The sequence below is a fragment of the Ovis aries genome, chromosome 2 (assembly GCF_016772045.2).
Source record: "Ovis aries strain OAR_USU_Benz2616 breed Rambouillet chromosome 2, ARS-UI_Ramb_v3.0, whole genome shotgun sequence".
Taxonomy (NCBI): domain Eukaryota; kingdom Metazoa; phylum Chordata; class Mammalia; order Artiodactyla; family Bovidae; genus Ovis; species Ovis aries.
The window spans coordinates 102,982,511-103,005,136 of record NC_056055.1 but is presented as its reverse complement, the minus strand read 5'-3'; the positions used below and the strand labels follow the sequence as shown (position 1 = coordinate 103,005,136).

The 22,626-nt window shown below is 38.7% G+C and overlaps 1 protein-coding gene across 2 annotated transcripts in view; it reads right to left on the bottom strand.

Annotated features, from left to right (window-relative positions):
* Positions 1 to 22,626, bottom strand: part of FZD3 (frizzled class receptor 3) — a 102,264-nt gene that overhangs the window by 42,326 nt on the left and 37,312 nt on the right. For both annotated transcript variants that reach the window (XM_004004440.5, XM_060409565.1), the window contains one exon: positions 9,590 to 10,607. In XM_004004440.5, coding sequence (XP_004004489.3) covers positions 9,590 to 10,607 — 1,018 coding nt within the window. The remainder of the gene's footprint in view (positions 1 to 9,589; positions 10,608 to 22,626) is intronic.

Below are 22,626 nucleotides of genomic sequence, written 5' to 3'. Positions count from 1 at the left end.
AAACGGAGTAGCCATCATGGTCGACAAAATAGTCCAAAATGCAGTACTTGAATGCAATCTCAAAAATAACAGAATGATCTCTGTTCGTTTTCAAGGCAAAACCATTCAATATCACAGTAATCCAAGTCTATGCCCCAACCAGTAATGCTGAAGAAGCTGAAGTTGAACGGTTCTATGAAGACCTACAAGACCTTTTAGAACTAACACTCAAAAAAGATGTCCTTTTCATTATAGGGGACTGGAATGCAAAAGTAGGAAGTCAAGAAACACCTGGAGTAACAGGCAAACTTGGCCTTGGAATATGGAATGAAGCAGAGCAAAGACTAATAGAGTTTTGCCAAGAAAATGCACTGGTCATAGGAAACACCCTCTTCCAACAACACAAGAGAAGACTCTACACATGGACATCACCAGATGGTCAATACCAAAAACACATTGATTCTATTCTTTGCAGCCAAAGATGGAGAAACTCTACAGTCAACAAAAACAAGACCAGGAGCTGACTGTGGCTCAGATCATGAACTCCTTATTGCCAAATTCAGACTTAAATTGAAGAAAGTAGGGAAAACCACTAGACCATTCGGGTATGACCTAAATCAAATCCCTTATGATTATACAGTGGAAGTAGAAATAGATTTAAGAGACTAGATCTGATATATACAGTGCCTGATGAACTATGGAATGAGGTTCATGATACTCTACAGGAGACAGGGATCAAGACCATCCCCATGGAAAACAAATGCAAAAAAGCAAAATGGCTGTCTGAGGAGGCCTTACAAATAGCTGTGAAAAGAAGAGAAGCAAAAAGCAAAGCAGAAAAGGAAAGATATAAGCACCTGAATGCAGAGTTCCAAAGGATAGCAAGAAGAGATAAGAAAGCCTTCCTCAGCAATCAATGCAAAGAAATACAGGAAAACAACAGAATGGGAAAGACTAGAGATCTCTTCAAGAAAATTAGAGATACCAAGGGAACATTTCATGCAAAGATGGGCTCGATAAAGGACAGAAATGGTATGGACCTAACAGAAGCAGAAGATATTAAGAAGAGATGGCAAGAATATACCGAAGAACTGTACAAGAAAGATCTTCAGGACCAAGATAATCACGATGGTGTGATTACTCACCTAGGGCCAGACATCCTGGAATGTGAAGTCAAGTGGGCCTTAGAAAGCATCACTATGAACAAAGCTAGTGGAGGTGATGGAATTCCAGTTGAGCTATTTCAAATCCTGAAAGATGATGCTGTGAAAGTGCTGCACTCAATATGCCAGCAAATTTGGAAAACTCAGCAGTGGCCACAGGACTGGGAAAGGTCAGTTTTCACTCCAATCCCAAAGAAAGGCAATGCCAAAGAATGCTTAAACTACCACACAATTGCACTCATCTCACATGCTAGTAAAGTAATGCTCAAAATTCTCCAAGCCAGGCTTCAGCAATACGTGAACCGTGAACTTCCAGATGTTCAAGCTGGTTTTAGAAAAGGCAGAGGAACCAGAGATCAAATTGCCAACATCCGCTGGATCATCAAAAAAGCAAGAGAGTTCCAGAAAACATCTATTTCTGCTTTATTGACTATGCCAAAGCCTCTGACTGTCTGGATCACAATAAACTGGAAAATTCTGAGAGAGATGGGAATATCAGAGCACCTGACCTGCCTCTTGAGAAACCTCTATGCAGGTCAGGAAGCAACAGTTAGAACTGGACATGGAACAACAGACTGGTTCCAAATAGGAAAAGGAGTACGTCAAGGCTGTATATTGTCACCCTGCTTATTTAACTTCTATGCAGAGTACATCATGAGAAACGCTGGACTGGAAGAAGCACAAGCTGGAATCAAGACTGCCAGGAGAAATATCAATAACCTCGAATGTGCAGATGACACCACCCTTATGGCAGAAAGTGAAGAGAAACTAAAAAGCCTCTTGATGAAAGTGAAAGTGGAGAGTGAAAAAGTTGACTTAAAGCTCAACATTCAGAAAACGAAGATCATGGCATCTGGTCCCATCACTTCATGGGAAATAGATGGGAAACAGCGGAAACAGTGTCAGACTTTATTTTGGGGGGCTCCAGAATCACTGCAGATGGTGACTGCAGCCATGAAATTAAAAGACACTTACTCCTTGAAAGAAAAGTTATGACCAACCTAGATAGCATGTTGAAAAGCAGAGACATTACTTTGCCGACTAAGGTCCGTCTAGTCAAGGCTATGGTTTTTCCAGTGGGCATGTATGGATGTGAGAGTTGGACTGTGAAGAAAGCTGAGCGCCGAAGAATTGTTGCTTTTGAACTGTGGTGCTGGAGAAGACTCTTGAGAGTCCCTTGGGCTGCAAGGAGATCCAACCAGTCCATTCTGAAGATCAGCCCTGGGATTTCTTTTGGAAGGAATGATGCTAAAGCTGAATTTCCAGTACTTTGGCCACCTCATGCGAAGAGTTGACTCATTGGAAAAGACTCTGATGCTGGGAGGGATTGGGGGCAGGAGGAGAAGCGGACGACAGAGGATGAGATGGCTGGATGGCATCACTGACTTGATGGATGTGAGTCTGAGTGAACTCCGGGAGGTGGTGATGGACAGGGAGGCCTGGCGTGCTGCGATTTATGGGGTCACAAACAGTAGGACACGACTGAGTGACTGAACTGAACTGAACAGAGTAAAATGATGATCCTCAAAAGCAGTAACGAGAATCAAACGTGACAATTTCCATGGGAAAGAAATGTGCCATAGGTCACCAACCACTGTAATGAAAGAATTAGTCAAGGTGATAGAGAATAATGCTTGCTGTAGTTCAGCTGACAAATTATAACCTACAGAGCAAATCTGCCCCAATTATGTCACTGCAAACAAAGTCTTACTGAAACACTTCCAGTTGTTTATATTGTCTATGGCTGCTTTTCTGTGATTGTGGTTTCCCGTTAAGTCCAGCCTCTGACAGATAAGGATAAGAGGCTTATGGAAGCTTCCTGATGGGAGAGACTGACTGTGGGGGAAACTGGGTCTTGTTCCGATGGGTGGGGCCATACTCAGTAAATCTTTAATCCAATTTTCTGTTCATGGGTGGGGCTGTCTTTCCCTCCCTGTTGTTTCACCTGAGACCAAACCATGGTGGAGGTAATGAAGATAATGGCGACCTCCTTCAAAAGGTCTCACACATGCCCTGGGACACTCGGTGCCCCCCCCCCCCCACCAATCCTGCAGCAGGCCACTTCCGACCCACACCTCCGCCAGAGACTCCTGGACACTCACAGGCAAGTCTGGGTCAACTCTCTTGCTCAAAGCTATGGTTTTTCCTGTAGTCATGTATGGGTGTGCAAGTTGAACTGTAAAGAAAGCTGAGCGCTGAAGAATTGATGCTTTTGAACTGTGGTGTTGGAGAAGACTCTTGAGAGTCCCTTGGACTGCAAGGAGATCCAACCAGTCCATCCTAAAGAAAATCAGTCCTGAATATTTATTGGAAGGACTCATGCTGAAGCTGAAGCTCCAATACTTTGGCCACTTGATGAGAAGAACTGACTCATTGGAAAAGACCCTGATGCTCGGCTAGATTGAAGGCGGGAGAAGGGGACGACAGAGAATAAGATGGGTGGATGGCATCACTGACGCGATAGACGTAAGCTTGAGCAAGCTCCAGGAGTTGGTGAAGGACAGGGAAGCCTGACGTGCTGCAGTCCATGGGGTTGCAAAGAGTTGGACCCGCCTGAGCAACTGAACTGACTGATAGCTGCTTTTGCACTACACCAGCAGAGCTGAGTTGTTACAACAAAAACCACATGGCTGGCAAAGCCTAAAATATCTACTATGTGACCTTACAGAGAAAGTTTGCTGTGTCCTGCTGTACACTGTGGCAAGAATACTGAATTTTTTCCTAAAGATGTATAAACCATTTGTACACTAGATAGTATACATCGGAAGATAGTGAAGGACAGGGAAGCCTGGCGTGCTGCAGTTTATTCGGGGTCACAAAGAGTCGGACACGACTTAACGAATGAACACCACCACCACCAGATATATCTGCAGTTAAGACTAAAACGGAACTCATGGCTTAGGCTATTTAGTCTGTTTAGCAGAGGCCAAAATAACTTGTATATTTTAAAGTATTTATCCAAAAGTGCTCCTTGATAGCATTTTACAGCCTGTACATAACAGTATGAATACTTTAAAAATAAATTTAATATTCTATACTTCTAAAATATAATATTTCAAAATATTTTCCTATAAGAGACCTAGAATATTTGCTCAGTAACTCTCCATCTTTCTCTCTATTACAGGCACTGAACAATTCTGAGGAAAAATCAGTTTGGTGCTAGGAAGTCACAGGCAGTATACTTACCACTTTAAAGATTAGTAGCAGGAAAAAAGAAAAGATTAGTAGTACTTATAATATATTTATTGAGAATTATTTGCTGTCACTAATGTTGGAAGGACAAAACATACCCATTTCCTTATGGTCCTTTGATAAACAATGTTGATTCCTTTTGGTATTGTCGGGTAAAGGGGAAACACTCTTATCAGAAAATGAATCTAAAGTCGTAAGTTAGATATGTTATTCTTCTATTTTTGTATGTTTCTGAATCAACATTAGATAAACAACAGACCGGCTGCCTTCTGTGGCTAAAAATAGAAATAATGGGTTTTTTGTTTGTTTTCTACACAAATAATTTTTTTTTAATTCTACAAATGGCTCTAACGTGAACTTGACAGTCTTAGCTGCTTCTATTACGGTGAAACATTTCTATTATTGAAACACAGGTTCTAGTATCAAAATTCCTTGGGCTTACATCATTGGATTAGATGGATGAAAGAGAAAAAAAATGAAGGGGGAAACTTTAGGAAAGGAAACAGTTTCTTTTGAAAATCAATGTTTAAAAGACAAAATGATGATTCTAATACAGAATATAAGAACAATTCTTTTCTAAACCTCAGGAATTATGTACTTGCAACAACAGAATAATGAAATTTTTCTTTGTGCAAGGCATTCTAGTAAGAGGCTTAACTTTATTTTCTCATTTAATCTTCACAGCCACCTATGAGGTAGATATTACTATATTTAACATATTATTCCTTGTATTTTACATGAGGAAACTGAGACTCAAAGTGTTACAGACAGGACTTTAAACCCCATGTTTTTAATAAATATGTTACATGTGAATGGATTTCTAGAAATATCAACAAACTTTGAAATGTGTAACTCTTTCATAAAATGCTTTGAGCCTCTTAGAAGTGCCTAAATAAATAGAAGGAAATACTTTAAAAGAAAAAAAAAAACCCCACTAAGTACCTGGAAAATTACTGTGCTATTTACATAATATATAAGATGAAACATATTCTAGGAATAAACTTTACTGATTTTAAACTGTAAAATATACACAATTCTGAAAACTCAAGCTATATTTCACAACCCAACTCTTTTCAGGTATTACTTTTTCAAGAATTATTTAATACACATTTTTAAGAAAGTGTTCTTGCAAAAAACAGTTGGTGTAAAGTATTTCAAAATCCAAGCAGTGTATTCCTGTTTTCAGCAAGGACGTTCATTTTAAATATTTTAAAATACTTTACACAAGCCCACTTTTCTTCAAATCATGGACTTAAATACATGCAATTTACTTTAAAAAGTACCAACTGCGTACTTTGAAACAATGTGATCAACGACCTCACATTCTGATTTTTCAAATATTTGAAAGTTTCATTAATTTGAGAAATGACTACAAAGCAACTGCACTGATATTCATGTAAACATATATTCAAATATTACATTCTCCAAGACACGTGCAGAGGCTACCTCAAGGATAGTATCATTGCTTAATACATTTAAAAAACCTCTCATTAGGTATTATCATCAAAACTTAACAAGCATTCTTTTAGGCATGCTCAATAATAGTAAATATTATACAATTATGTATGGATATTACTTCAAATAGGAATTCAATAGCTCTAGTGCTCAATTTACAAATCTGTATAAAATTCCTCAAAGTAAAATCCTGAATGAAAACTAATATTAAAATTCTAGTGTTTGAGTTTCATTAATATGAAGTACCCAGAGCAGCCAAATTCATAGAGAAATAAAGTAGAACAATGGCTGCCAAAGGCCAGGAGACAAGGAGGAATGGAGAACTGCAGAATTTCAGTTTGGAAAGATGAAATTTCTCTCTCTTTCCTTCAAAGATACCATGACAGAGGATTTTACAGGATGATATACTGACTCTTTCAAAGAGCAGACAGTACCTATTCATTGTAAAAACTGTTTCAAAGAACAGGAGGAAAAAACCTCACTTTATGAAGCTATTACATCCTTGACACCAAAAAGGAAAAATATATGGCAAGAAAAGAAAAACTATTAATATTACAGTCTATATCTCTCATGAGTATAGACACAAAAATCTTAAATAAAACATAAGAACTGGAATGTGAGATATGAACTTGGCCTTACTTGCTGCAACAGGATTTCTACAAAGAATATATAAAAGAATTTACACACAATTAGCGCTAACAGAAGAGTTCAGCAGGGATGCTCAATATAAGGTCAATATATAAAAATCAGTGGCATTCTTGTAGACCAGCAATAACCAACTGAAAAATGTAACAGAGAAAAGATCTCATTCACAACTGAAACAAAAACTGTAAGGTACCTAGGAACAAATTAATGAATACATACATAAAGAAACAAAATGATACTAAAACTCAGTATCACAAAGATAGCAATTTTCCCTGGATTCATTTAAAACCTGAAACAATTTCAACAAAATACAAACTGCTTCTCCTGAATAAATTATTCTAAAATTCAAACAGAAGAGTGCCAGGAACAGTTAAAATAAGTTTGAAGAAGCATAAGGTAGAGGAAACGTGGGACTGAAACAAGGTTGTTCAAACAGAGCAGTAAATAAGAGAGCCTAAAAATGGAACTTGTATATTACAGCAATGCATTACTATTCACATGGGCTATTTGCAAATGGTACAAAAAGCACCATTCATATGAAAAACTAAAATTATCACTCATAACATAGATAAAAATGAATTTCAAAAGATTAGAGCTGTGAATTAAAAAATCAAATTTAAAAAACTGCTAGAAAAAAAACAGCAGACCATTTTTATGATTTTTAGAGGTAGGGAGGGATTTCTTAAAACACAAAAGGCAAAGAAAACACAAAGTGAAAAGACAAGCTAGAGAGCAGGATAAGATATCTGCAATGCAAGTAACAGACAAAGAATTAAAACAAGAATAACAACAAAAGGCAAATAACCTGACAGAGCAGTGGACAAAGGCAACAAAGAGGCAAATCACAGAAGAGAAACCCCAAACAGCCAATAAACATATGGAAACACCGAGGCACAAGGGAAATAAAAATAAAAATCAAGACAAGCTTGAGATATTGTTTCAAAGGTTGACAAAAACCTAAAGCCTGAGAACAACAAGATGGCGTGAAATGGGGAATTCCAACTCCATACTGCGAGTGTAAATTAAAAGAACCACTTGAAATACCACAACTACACTTTTGGGTACAAACCCCATGAACATTCTTGGTCATGTACAAGGAAGATAGGTATTACAACAGTAAAACACTTGGGAACTCTATATCCATCAGCAAAATAATGAGTAAATGAATTAAAGTATATTTGTACATTAAATCTCTCTACTGCAGTTAAAATGAACAAGTTAGTGGTACACATACTGTCATGTATATTCTCAATAACTTAAACATGGCATTTGCTAAAGTTTGGTACTGAATGGTTTTTATTTTTTAAGTGTATGTATGTATGTGTGTGTGTAAATAACAGTAACAGCAGCAACAATAAATGAAAAAATGAGTAACAGAACTAACATTTGAGCACTTATTATACAGAAGGCACACTTCTAACTGCATGTAGATGCCTAAAGACAGTCCTAGAAGACAGATTCTACTATTTCTATCTCACACGATTACTCTTTTATTTCTATGAGATTCCATTACTCACTCTACAGATGAGGAATTGGAAGTGCAAAGAGGTGAAGTTGATCAAAAGCTATAAAACTAGTAAATAATAAGAGTTAGACATGAAGTCAGGATTCCTGACCCAGACTTTACAGCTTAATAACTATGTCAGTTACTATACCATTTTCTATTCTTTTCAGAAATCCAACATTATTTCTGTAAGTTGGAAATAAAAAACACTTAGAGAACCTATGACTATAAAGAAATGAATACACACACACATTTTTGTATAGCTCAAACTGGTTCTCAAGATGCTAAAAGATTCTTAGGAATGTCTTGAAAATAGTGGTGTCCCAACTACTCAATTTACTAATTTACATGTTTGAGGTCTGGTATTTTTCAGATCATTATTTCAGAGCCAAACATTATTTCTTTTATAGTCCTAAGATAATATATATCTGGAATCCTAGAAACCTTACATAAAGAAGCATATGATGTAATTCAATCATCTCATTCTCTATCATTAGAGGCAAAATTTGATTACTTAGTTTCAGGCCTGAAAACTCATATTTATTTAATATGAGCTATGAGTTTTATTTAATGAGAGTTTTTAATAAGCAATTCTATCAAGAAATATAATAAAATTTCAATTATTCATTTTTTCTGGTCTCTCAATTATAGGTTGGTTTTTTAAAAGCCAGTAGCTAATATTTATACAATAAAAATTTAATTTTGTGTAGAATTATTTATACCACAAAATAAAAAAGGAAATGGCATTTTCAGTCATCAAGTATTTACGAGAATTGACTATGTGCTAATCACACACTCCTTGTTTCCAGTAAAACTGGAACATTTCTTAAAAATGTCTTTTCTTCTCAATCTACACACTCCCATCCTCAATGCCATCATCTACTAACCTATAGACCATGCTTTGAAAAAATATTAAAAACATGTAAGAATTAAAGATTTTAAAATAAAAAAAAAAAAAGAAAAGATGTTCTTGCATTTAGAGTTCACTGTCTATGAGGGGAAAGAGCCAAGTAAACGGAAGTAATCTATAATGCATAAGTACTTTAATAAAGTGAGCAAGTCACTTAACATTTCTAAGCCTCAAATGAGATAGATGTTTAAGAACTCTAAATTATAGAGGGAACTTGAATAAATCATCTCTAAGGTCCTCTCTAGATCTAAAATTCTATGATTATCCGATCTCTTTAAATTAAAAGGTAAATCACAAAATATTCAGTATGCAAAAAAGAAAAACTAAGACCAACTAAAAGATGAAGCTGTTTGTACAAATGCATTCTAATTTTTTTCAAAACTGTTAAACTCCCATTCTAAGTATCAGTAAAATTTTCACAGACACTGTATTTTTATCAACATCTTCCCCTCAAACCTGCAGACTTCTAAATAACCAACAAGCAACTATTTTGTGATAACAGAAGTAAAGTGCTTAAAAGCCCACGGCCTGGACTCACGAAAGTGATCTTTTAAAAGGAAGATGTTAACAGAAATGTGTGTATGACATTCTTACTACAATAAATTTGTTCATTAACTTCACTTCAAAATTTTAATGTTCAGGTTTTTCATGAAGAGTTAAAAAAAAACACAAAACAAAACAGCTAAGATTAGCTTTTTACACTGTTAAATATTCTGAAATTTAGAACAAGGTTTCCCTTACCTGATATGGACATGGAATGTGATATTCTCTGCAGCGTTCTTGTATCCACGTTGTTTCCCAGATGCTGCGGTAAGCTTGCTCATAAAAGTAGCATCCGATTACAACCAAGAGTGGTACGAGATACAGAATGCTGAAAACACCAATCCGGATCATAAACTTCACCAGTTTATCCTGGTTCTCCTTTTCTAATGGAATCTCAATTCGCACTCTGTTTAGGGATATAATGCCAGCTAAAAGGAGTGAAACCCCAACTACCACATACAGGCAGAGGGGTGCAAGAACAAAATACCTCAAGGCATCAACATCGTAGAGGCCAACAAAACACACGCCACTGATATTGTCACCTTCAATTTTATTCATCGCTAAAAGGATGATGGTCAGAGTTCCAGGGATGCCCCACGCACTGGCGTGAAACAGCAAGGCTTTCTTCTCAATAGCTTCACTACCCCACTTTGGCACAGCTGCCAAGAACCACGTAATGGTAAGAATCACCCACCAAACGCTGCCAGCCATAGTAAAAAAATAGAGTACCATAAAAAGCATGGTACAGGCTTTGTTATGAGATCCTTGGGTCACTGTGGAAGCCTTATACTGTGCAGGGCTGGATGCATTGCAGGCAACTCGGTCCTCAAGCAAAAACCCAATAAAGAAAATTAATGACACCATCATGTAGCAGACGGCATAAAATATAATGGGTCTTTCAGGATAACGGAATCTTGTCACATCAATCAAAAAAGTTAAAAAAGTAAACAATGTGGCAGAGAGGCAAATGATTGAAATCAATCCTATGAAATACCGAGCAAATGAAAGCTCTTCTCTCCTAAAGTACATATTTGGACAAGGAGGTGAACAATCACGCACGTGCAAAAAGGAATAGCCAAGATCAGGATCGATTTTCAACTCTCGGGGACACCAAAAGCCATAGTCCCTCTGCACTGCCACTGAGGCTCCTTCAGTAGGATCGCCAGCTAAATTCAGGTCCACCAGCCGAGGATACGGCTCATCACAATCTGGGAACCTAAAAACACAAGACAAGAATCATTTACTTACTGGGAACCTAATGATTTGGATTTCCACATTTAGCAGTTGTGGCTTATTTATGCTTATGTCCTTGGGGAACATTACGATATGTCGAAGAAATAATGCAAATATCTTGCTTGTGGGTCATACAATGAGTTGGCAAAAAAAATGAAAAATGTATACTTAATTTTGTTTTGGCTTCAAAAATATCACTCTTTATTAAAACAGGCATAGCCATTAATAAACAGTGTAATTAATACTATTTATTTAGGACACATAGTTTACAGTAAGATTTCAAACTATAAACAAGTATACATATATAAAATAAACATACATAAATAAAAAGCACCAGTAGAATAGTAGCTAAAAGTTATTTTTTTTAATGTTTAATTACAAGATAGTCCTCAATTTACCCTAGACTCAAATAGAACTTTCTTAAAAATAAGAGGTAAAAATCTTCCCTAGGAGAACAAGATGGCGGAGGAGTCGGTGGACGTGGAGTACATCTCTCTCCAAGGATACGTCAGGAATACACCTTCAGACACGGAAGTGCATGCAGAACACCAGCTAACAGTGGACAAGAGTACCTGACCAGTGGAAAAGAATATATAGACCCACACAAAACTCGGTAGGATGAAGGAACTACGGGGAAAACAGGAGTGTCAGTAGGCCTGGACCTGTCCTCGGCCGGTGGGGGGACGAAGCAGGGGTCCAATCCCCACGTAGGGGCAACTGTCTGAGTCAGAGGAGAAACATTTAAGGCTGAGAGTGAAACAGCTGATCTGTGGCAGCCTAAATGGAATGAGAATCAGACAGTCCTTGCAGCAGCCATACATACCCCGGGGAAGGAATCCTGGTCCCCTGGAAGGCGCAGCAGCTGGGAGGTGGAGTTTAGGGATTGTGGAGCAATCCCAGGGTGAAAGCTGCTGCTGACTGCAGAGAGATGGATTAAGGGGATGTGAGGGAGAAGAGACAGACTGAGGGGATATGAGGGAGGAGATCGTGGTGGGAAATGCCTGTGGAGGAAAGCTAGGCAGCCACGGAAGCAAGGCAATATTGCTGAGTCACGGGTAGGGGCTGCAGCCATCACCATAGCCTCTCTCTCCCCACACGCCAGCATCAGCAGCTGAACAATAGAGAGGCTGGCCCATCAAACGCCCGACACACTGAACTACAGAGTAGGACCCCACTCAGGGTGCCACTTTAAGTGCCAGAGGTGCCAACTTACAGACTAGGATCCCAGCCAGGGGGCCCCCTCTATGTGCCTGACACACCGAACAACAGAGAAGGACCCCAGGCAAGGTAGCCCTCTAAGTGCCTGAACAGGTGGAGCTACAGAGACAGACTGGCCAAAGAGGCTTTTTGATCGCCAGCTACAAGAGGCTCGAAAAAAGACTCTGATAGGGACATAACTCCTGCAGCGGAGGCAGTCCGTGTCCTTGCAAACTTGGCGCTGCCAGGGTCCCTGCAAGCCAAGCAGCTGCGCCACCTTCACGCTCAATTCTCACTGGGGCAGAGCTGCCACAGGCAAAAAAAGTCTAGCATCTACGCCCACAGGGTCACTTCGGTCATGTCCAACTCTTTGCTGCCCTGTAGACTGTGGCCTGCCAGGCTTCTCTGTCAGGGAGTGGGGCTCCCGAGGCAAGAACACTGGAGTGTACTGGCCAATACTGGTTGCCATACCCTTCTAGAGCACTGTATTTCCTGCTGCCCTAGCCACCAACTCCCCTGAGTACCTGGAGCTGCCAGAACCCCAGCAACCCAAGCAGCTGCACCACCTCCACACCTGGCCCTCAAGGGGGCAAACCCAAATCCTCCAGGGCAGCCGCAGGAGCAAACCCCAGTGGAGGACCCACATGTATAGGTGGAAATAAAACCACAGCTGAAACCCAGTGGCAGTGTGGCTAAGGAAGAAGACCTAAAACCTTACCACCAGCTGTACAAGCTGCAGGTTAAATCCACACGATCAACTAGGCAGACTCTGTGTCTATGGAATGTATAAAAGGCCACTGAGAGCTCCCACAAAAGAAAACTCACTAGTTCTGATAGCTGTGGACACTGGAGGCAAGAACATACAGGAGCAGGACCAGATTAGGATCTGAGGTGCTCACACAGCAGGTCCAGAGATCAGCACAGTGTTGGAGGGCATCCTAGGGAGGTAACGTGGACTATGACTCCCAGCGAGGGAAAGGACGCTGGCAGCAATGACTCAAGAAATACATTTATTATTCTAATTTTTTGACATGTTCTGTAGATTCTTTTGGATTTTTTTTCCTCCCCCACCCCCTTTATTCCCCTCTGTTGTAGCTGTCGATTTTACTGGCACTATGAAATCAATTAAGCTTTTGAGCTTTATTTTTTCCTTAGTCACATTTTTTATTGTTGTTATAAACCTCTGCCTCTGCATTGGGCTTTTGCAGTTCTGTGGAGTTTTCCTTTTTTCTTTTTTTAATTTTAATTTTTAATTTTTTAAACTTATTTTTATTTTTTCTACATTTATTCCTTTGTTTGCTTTTCCTACGGTTCCTTTCCCCTTGCAGTTAATCTTTAACATATATAAATATTCTTTATCTACCTCTATCTGACTTTGCATATCTATTCTTTCTTTTGTATCTTTCTCTCCTTTCCTCTCAACATATTTGTTAGTTTTATTTTCAATGCTTTATTCCCCAGTTGGCACCTTGCTTTAGTTTTGTTTTCCAGTTTGTGCTTTGGCTAGTTTTGTTCTGGTAGATATAATTTTTGGTTTCTTTTGTTCACTGGGTCAATCTATTGTACTTTATTTTTGTTGGACTTTTCTGATTTTGCCTATGGGTGTATATGTGTATATTCAGTCACACTTTTTAATGTTGTTATAAACCTCTGCCTCTACATTGGGCTTTTGCAGTTCCTTGGAGTTTTCCTTTTTTCTTCCATTTTTTTTTTCTCTTTTCTTTTTATAATTTTAATTTTTAAAAACTTATTATATTTTTGTACATTTAGCCCTTTCTTCACCTTTCCTGTTTTTTTCCCTTGCAGTTAATTTTCAATGTTATAAAATCTCTATTTAAATTTGCATATCCATTATTTCTTTTCTTTCCTTCCTTTCCTCTCAACATATTTGTTAGTTTTGCTTTTACTGCTTTATTCCCCACTTGGCACCTTGCTTTAGTTTTGTTTTCCAGTTTGTGCTTTAGTTAGTTTTGTTCTTAACTGGTAAATATAACTTTTGATTTCCTTTGTTTGCTGGATCAATCTACTGTATTTTTGTTGGACTGTTTTGACTTTGCTCGTGGGTGTATATGTATATGTGAATATTCCATTATTTTAATTATTATTTGCCTGATTTTGTAACTGCCATTTGTCTGGGATTCATCTTTGGTTTCTCATTTTTGGATATTTGTTTTAATCTCACTTAATGCCATAACAAACCACTTGTGGAATCTTTGTTTCTGACCAGAGATCAAGCCCTGAACCTCTGGAGTGGGAGCACTGACTCCAAGACCCTAGACCACCAGAGAACCAACCCTAGGGAGTATCAAACAGTGAGAACTCACACAAAGGAAACCACCTGAACACAAGACCCAGTGTCACCCAACCACCAGTAGCATCCTGTGCAGGACGCCTCATCTAAGCAACAAACAGAACAAAAATACGAATTCAATCAGCAGCAGATAGGATTACCACCTCACTCAGCCTTACCCATCAGAGGAAAAACAAACAAACAAAAACTCAGCACAAATCTCACTCTACACGAAGCTTACGGAAACCACTGGACCAGCCTTCAGTTCAGTTCAGCTGCTCAGCTGTGTCTGACTCTTTGCGACCCCATGAATTGCAGCACGCCAGGCCTCCCTGTTCATTACCAACTCCCAGAGTTCACTGAAACTCATGTCCATCGAGTCAGTGATGCCATCCAGACAGTTCATCCTCGGTCGTCCCCTTCTCCTCCTGCCCCCAATCCCTCCCAGCATCAGGGTCTTTTCCAGTGAATCAACTCTTCACATGAAGTGGCCAAAGTATTGGAGTTTCAGCTTTAGCATCAGTCCTTTGGAGGGCAGAAACCAAAAGAAAGAATTCAACCTTCTTCAAGGAAAGAATTCCAACTTTGCTTGAAGCCTGGGAAATGGAGACTCCAAACACAACAAGTTAAAAAAATTATGAAAAGGCAGAGTAATACTACACAAATGAAGAAGCAAACTAGAAACAGAATTTCAAATAAATAAAGAGGAAATAGACAAACTACCTGAAACACAATTCAGAACAATGATAGTAAAGATAATAAAAAACCTTGAAAACAAAATGGAGAAAATGCAAGAATCAATTAACAGAGACCTAGAAGAATTAAAAGAATGAGAAGAACTGAGGATAGTCTCAGAGACCTCTGGGCCAGTAGCAAATACACCAACATTCAAATTACAGGAGCCCCAGAAGAATAAGAGAAAAAGAAAGGGTATGAGAAAATTTTTGAAGAGATTATAGATGAAACCTTCCCCAACGTAGAAAAGGAAATAGTCAATCAAGTCCAAGAGGCTCAAAGAGTCCCATACAGGATAAATGCAAGGAGAAACACGCCAAGACACACTAATCAAACTAACAAAGACTAAACACGAAGAAAGAATATTAAAAGCAGCAAGGGAGAAGCAACAAGTAACATACAAGGGAAACCCCACACATTTAACAGCTGATCTTCCAGCAGAAACTCTGCAAGCCAGAAGGGAATGGCATGATATATTTAAAGTACTGAAAGGGAAAAATCTACAGCCAAGATTACTGTACCTGGCAAGGATCTCACTCAAAATTGATGGAGAAATAGAAAGCTTTACAGACAAGCAAGTTAAGAGAATTCAGTACCACCAAACCAGCTTTACAACAAATGTTAAAGGGACTTACACACTCAAGAAATGTAACAGAAGAAAAAAGATCGAAAAAAGCAACCCCAAACAAAGAAGAAAATGGCAATAGGAACATATGTATCAATAATTACTTTAAATGTAGATGGATTAAATGCTCCAACCAAAAGACACAGACTGGCTGAATGGATACAAAAGCAAGACCCATATATATGCTTGTCTACTAGAAATCCACTTCAGACCTAAAGACATATATAGACTGAAAGTGAGAGGATGGAAAAATATATTGCATGCAAATGAGAAGTAAAAGAAAGCTGGAGTAGCAATTGTCATATCAGACAAAGTAGACCTTAAAATAAAGAAAATTACAAGAGATAAGGAAGGACACTACATAGTATTAGATCAAGGGATCAGTCCAAGAAGAAGACATAACAATTATAAATATCTGTGCATCCAACATAGGAGCACCTCAATACATAAGACAAACACTAACAGACATAAAAAGAGAAATTGACAGTAACACAATAATAGTAGGAAACTTTAACACCCCACTCACACCAATGGACAGATCATCAAAGCAGAAAATTAATAAGGAAACACAAGTCTTAAATGACACATTAGATGAGATGGATCTCATTGATATCTCCAGGACATTCCATCCAAATGCAGAAGAATACACCTTCTCAAGGGTACATGGAACATTCTCCAGGCTACACCACATCTTCTGTCACAAATCAAACCTCAGTAAATTTAAGAAAACTGAAATCGTGTCAGGCATCTTCTCGACCACAAAGCTATGAGACTAGGTATCAATGACAAGAAAAAAACTGTAAGAAACACAAACACATGGAGATTAAACAACATGTTTCTAAATAACCAACAGGTTACTGAAGAAGTTAAAAGGGAAATTAAAAAATTCCTAGAAACAAATGACAATGAAAACACGACAACTCAAAACCTTTGGGAGACAGCAAAAGCAGCTCTACGAGGGAAGTTTATGACAATACAACCCTACCTCAAGAAACAAGAAAAACATGGAATAGACGACCTAACTTTACACCCAAAACAACTGAAGAAAAAAGAACAAAAAACCCCAAAATTAGTAGAAGGAAAGAAATCATAAAGATCTGAGCAGAAATAAATGAAAAAGAAATGAAAGAAACAATAGTAAAGATTAATAAAACTAAAAGCTGGTTCTTTGAGAAGATAAACAAAATTGACAAACCTTTTGCCAGACTCATCAAGAAAGAGAGAAGAATCAAATCAACAAAATTAGAAATGAAAAGGAGAGGTTAAAACAGACAATGCAGAAATACAAACAATTATGAGACTATTACAAATAACTATATGGCAATAAAATGGATAACCTGCAAGAAATTGACAGATTCTTAGAAAAGTTCAATCTTCCAAGACTGAACCAGGAAGAAATAGAAATTATGAACAACCCAATTGCAAGCACTGAAATTGAACCTGTGATCAAAGATCTCCCAAAAAAACAAAAGCCCAGGACCAGACGGCTTCAAAGGAGAGTTCTATCAATTATTTCAGTTCAGTTCCGTTCAGTCCAGTCGCTCAGTTGTGTCGGACTCTTTGTGACCCTATGAATCTCAGCACGCCAGGCCTCCCTGTCCATCACCAACTCCCGGAGTTCACACAAACTCATGTCCATCGAGTCAGTGATGCCATCCAGCCATCTCATCCTCTGTTGTGCCCTTCTCCTCCTGCCTCCAATCCCTCCCACCATCAGGGTCTTTTCCAATGAGTCAACTCTTCACATGAGGTGGCCAAAGTACTGGAGTTTCAGCCTCAGCATCAGTCCTTCCAATGAACACCCAGGAATGATCTCCTTTAGGATGGACTGGTTGGATCTCCTTGCAGTCCAAGGGACTCTCAAGAGTCTTCTCCAACACCACAGTTCAGAAGCATCAATTCTTCTGCACTCAGCTTTCTTCACAGTCCAACTCTCACATCCATACATGACCACAGGAAAAACCATAGCCTTGACTAGACAGACCTTTGTTGGCAAAGTAATGTCTCTGCTTTTGAATATGCTATCTAGGTTGGTCATAACTTTCCTTCCAAGGAGTAAGTGTCTTTTCATTTCATGGCTGCAGTCACCATCTGCAGTGGTTTTGGAGCCCCCAAAAATAAAGTCTGACACTGTTTCCACTATTTCCAATGAATTGATGGGACCAGATGCCACGATCTTCGTTTTCTGAATGTTGAGCTTTAAGCCAACTTTTTCATTCTCCTCTTTCTTTCACTTTCATCAAGAGGCTTTTTAGTTCCTCTTCACTTTCTGCCATAAGGGTGGTGTCATCTGAATATCTGAGGTTATTGATATTTCTCCCAGCAATTCTGATTCCAGCTTGTGCTTCTTCCAGCCCAGTGTTTCTCATGATGAACATCTAATGCCTAGCCTTCTAAAACGCTTTCAAAAAATTGCAGAGGAAGGAACAGTTCCAAACTCATTCTACAAGGCCACCATCAACCTGATACCAAAATCAGACAAAGACAACACAAAAAAAGAAAACTACAGGCCAATCTCACTGATGAACATAGATGCAAAAAATCCTCAACAAAATTTTAGCTAACAGAACTCAGCAACACATCAAAAAGCTCATACACCATGATCAAGTTGGGTTCATACCAGGAATGCAAGGATTCTTCAATATATGCAAATCAATCAATGTGATATACCATATTAACAAATTGAAAAAAAGATCATATCATCTCAGTGGATGCAGAAAAAGCCTTTGACAAAATTTAGCACCCATTTATGATTAAAACTCTTCAAAAAAATGGGCACAGAAGGAACCTTCCTCAACATAGTAAAGGGCATATATGATAAGCCTACAGCAAACATTATTCTCAATGGTGAAAAACTAAAAGCATGCCCCCTAAGATTTCACCACTATATTCAACATAGTTCTGGAAGCCCTAACTATAGCAATCAGAGAAGGAAAAAAACAAAAGGAATTCAGATCAGAAAAGAAGTAAAGCTCTCACTGTTAGCAGATGACATGATACTGTACATAGAAAACCCTAAAGACAGTATCAGAAAATGAGTAGAGCTAATCAGTGAATTTAGCAAAGTTGCAGGATACAAAATCAATACACAGAAATCACTGTCATTTCTATAAACTAGCAATGAAAAATCATAAAGAGAAATTAAGGAATCAATCCCATTCACCACTGCAACAAAAAAAATTAAATATCTAGGAATAAACTTACCTAAGGAGACAAAAGAACTGTACACAGAAAATTACAAGACACTGATGAAAGAAATCAAAGATGACATAAACAGATGGAGAGATATTCCATGTTTCTGGGTAGGAAGCATCAAAATTGTGAAAATGACTATACTACCAAATGCAATCTACAGATTCAATGTGATCTCTATCAAATTACCAATGGCATTTTTCACAGAACTAGAACAAAAAAATTCACAATTCATATGGAAACCCAAAAGATCCCAAATAGTCAAAGCAGTCTTGAGAAAGAATGGAACTGGAAGAAGCAACCTTCCTGACTTCAGATTATACTACAAAGCTACAGTCATCAATATAGTATGGTACTGGCACAAAAACAGAAATATAGACCAACAGAACAAGATAGAAAGCCCAGAAATAAACCCATGTACCTATGAGTACCTTATTTTTGACAAAGGAGGCAAGAATTTACAATGGGGCAAAGATAGGCTCTTCCATAAATGGTGCTGGGAAAACTGGACAGCTACATGTGAAAGAGTGAAATTAGAACACTTCCTAACACCTACACAAAGATAAACTCAAAATGGATTAAAGACCTAAATGTAAGACCAGAAACTATTAAAATTCTTAGAGGAAAACAGGCAGAACAGTCGATGACATAAAGCAAGATCCTCTATTACCCACCTCCTACAGTAATGGAAATAAAAACAAAGCAAACAAGCGGGACCTGATTAAAGTGAAAGCTTTTGCACAGCAAAGGAAACAATAAGCAAGGTGAAAAGACAGCCCTCAGAATGGGAGAAAACAATAGCAAATGAAACCAGCACTTTCTGTCATTCGACTTTGCAACGTATCTAAAATCTGACCACTTTCCACATCCTCCATGGCATTCACCCAGTTTGAGCTATTAGTACCTCATCCTTGGATTTCTGGAGTGGCTTCTAGTTCATCTCCATTTGTACATAAGAACCAGAGTGATCCTTTAAAGACATGCCACCCCTGTGCTCATGATCATGTCTCTTCAGCTCAAAATCTTCTAACTCACTCAGAATCAAATCCAAATTCCAAAAGGAGCTCTAAAGACATTCCCCAACCCCAGTGCTTTCTGATCGTATTTCCTTCCCTTCTCCCTTACTCACATGGCTCTAGCCTCTGTGGCGTCCCTGCTGTTGTGTGAATATAACCAGCACGCGTCCACTTCAGAGGCTCTGCACGTGTTGCTCTGCTTCTTCTGCCTGGACTGATCTTCCCTGGATATCTGTATCATTTGTTTTCTCATTCCATTCACGTCCCTGTTCCACTGTCTCCTGATTAAAAAGGACTTCCCTCATGTCTCCACAGTATATCATGTCACCTAGCTCTATTCTTTCTTACTGGCATTCACTGCTATCTGACATTATCTATTTATTTATATCCTACCATTACAACCATCACTAGAACTGCGGATCCATAAGAACAGACCATGTTTTGTTCACTACTCATCTTCACTATCTGGAATAGTGTCTAGCACATGGAAGACATCCAATTAATATTTGCTGAATGGATGACTGTTGACTAAATATTTGCTGAATTGATAACTGTTGACTAAACATATTCATATAGCCCTTATCCAAGTTAACAGCTTCCCTGGTGGCTCAACTGGTTAAGAACCTGCCTGCTAATGCAGGAGACTCAAGAAACATGGGTTTGATCCTGGGGTTGCAAAGATCCCCTGGAGAAGGAAATGGCAACCCATTCCAATATTCTTGCCTGGAAAATTCCATGGACAGAGGAGCCTGGTGTACTATATATATAGTCCATGGGGTCTCAATGAGTTGTACATGACTAAGAGCTCACCACACATACAAGTTAATTAGAAAGATGACTAGAAGGAGTATGGAAGACATTTGAGCTGTACAAAATTGAGAGCAGAGAAATCTGATGAAACATAACTAAAACCAGATAAGGCAGTGAGAATGAGACAGCTACGAAATTAGTTAAATAAAAGCAACAGAATCTACAACTGACTGGATGTGGGAGCTTTAGGTCAATGAAGGAGGAATATGCCTTCCAGGAATTTAAAAGAAAAATGAGCAAGGAGTAAAGTCAATTTTAGATATGTTGAAGTTGAGGTACTTGAGACAAATTCAGGTTAGGATATCCAATGGCTGCTTGTTACACAGATTTGGAATTTACCAGAAAGATGCCAAGGCTATAGATTTGGATTTAGGAGTCATCAGCATGTGAGTAACAGTTAAAATCAGTGAGATGAAATTGTCCAGGGGAAGCATGTAGAATCAAAAAGAACAGAAAAAGACTGCTAAGAAGCACCAGGAAGAAGACAATGCAAGAAAGGAAACTGAGAAGGACTGGTCTGAGATGTAGCAGACCACAACAGTTTGCACAAAATGCCAAAGTGATTTTCAGGAAAGGAGGACAGACTGAGGTTGAGGGGAGTAAGGGTCAAATATGGAATAAACATGAAATGAAATATAGGTTTGAAGTGAGTGACATAGATTTGGCATAAGTGCTGAGGAGAATGAATAGAAACTTTCCTGTTGACCACATTGGAAATTGACTAAAGACAAAGAGCAAATACAGCAGCTATGGTTTAAAATGTCTATCAACAGGAGAACAGATAAGCAAAATACAGTAATCTATACAATGGAAGACAGGAAAAAGGAAAGAACTATTAATGAACACACAAACACTGAGTCTTGAAAATAGAGCAAGAAAGAGCAATCTTAACTCAAGCAAAATAAGATTTATACAACATATGACTTTATTTGTATGAAGTGCTGGAATATACAAAGTAATTATCTAGGAAGGATGCTAAACAGTAGTTGCTTCCAGAGGATGGTATAGACATGGACTGACTAGCAAGGTACATGAAAGTGTGAGGTAATGGTAATGATCTGTTCTATATCCTTCTAAGGATTTGGCTTTCTAAGCTGCAGGTTTTTGTTAAAACTCAGGTGCTATCTTTCAGTTCAGTTCAGTTGCTAAGTTGTGTCCGACTCTTTGTGACCCCATGAACTGCAGCATGCCAGGCCTCCCTGTCCATCACCAACTCCCAGAGTTCACTCAGACTCATGTCCATCGAGTCTGTGATGCCATCCATCCATCTCATCCTCTGCCATCCCCTTCTCCTCCTGCCTCCAATCCCTCCCAGCATCAGAGTCTTTTCCAATGAGTCAACTCTTCGCATGAGGTGGCCAAAGTATTGGAGTTTCAGCTTTAGCATCAATTCTTCCAAACAACACCCAGGGCTGATCTCCTTTAGAATAAACTGGTTGGATCTCCTTGCAGTTCAAGGGATTCTCAAGAGTCTTCTTCAACACCACAGTTAAAAAGCATCAATTCTTCAGCACTCAGCCTTCTTCACAGTCCAACTCTCACATCCATACATGACCACAGGTAAAACCATAGCCCTGACTAGACGGACCTTTGTTGACAAAGTAATGTCTCTGCTTTTCAACATGCTATCTAGGTTGGTCATAACTTTCTTTCCAAGAAGTAAGCGTATTTTAATTTCATGGCTGCAGTCACCATCTGCAGCAATTTTGGAGCCCCCCAAAATAAAGTCTGACACTGTTTCCACTGTTTCCCCATCTACTTCCCATGAAGTGATCGGACCAGATGCCATGATCTTCGTTTTCTCAATGTTGAGCTTTAACCCAACTTTTTCACTCTCCACTTTCACTTTCATCAAGAGGCTTTTTAGTTCCTCTTCACTTTCTGCCATAAGGGTGGTGTCATCTGCATATCTGAGGTTATTGATATTTCTCCCGGCAATCTTGATTCCAGCTTGTGCTTCTTGCAGCTCAGCATTTCTCATGATGTACACTGCATATAAGTTAAATAAGCAGGGTGACAATATACAGCCTTGACGTACTCCTTTTCCTATTTGGAACCAGTCTGTTGTTCCATGTCCAGTTCTAACTGTTGCTTCCTGACCTGCATAGAGGTTTCTCAAGAGGCAGTTCAGCTGGTC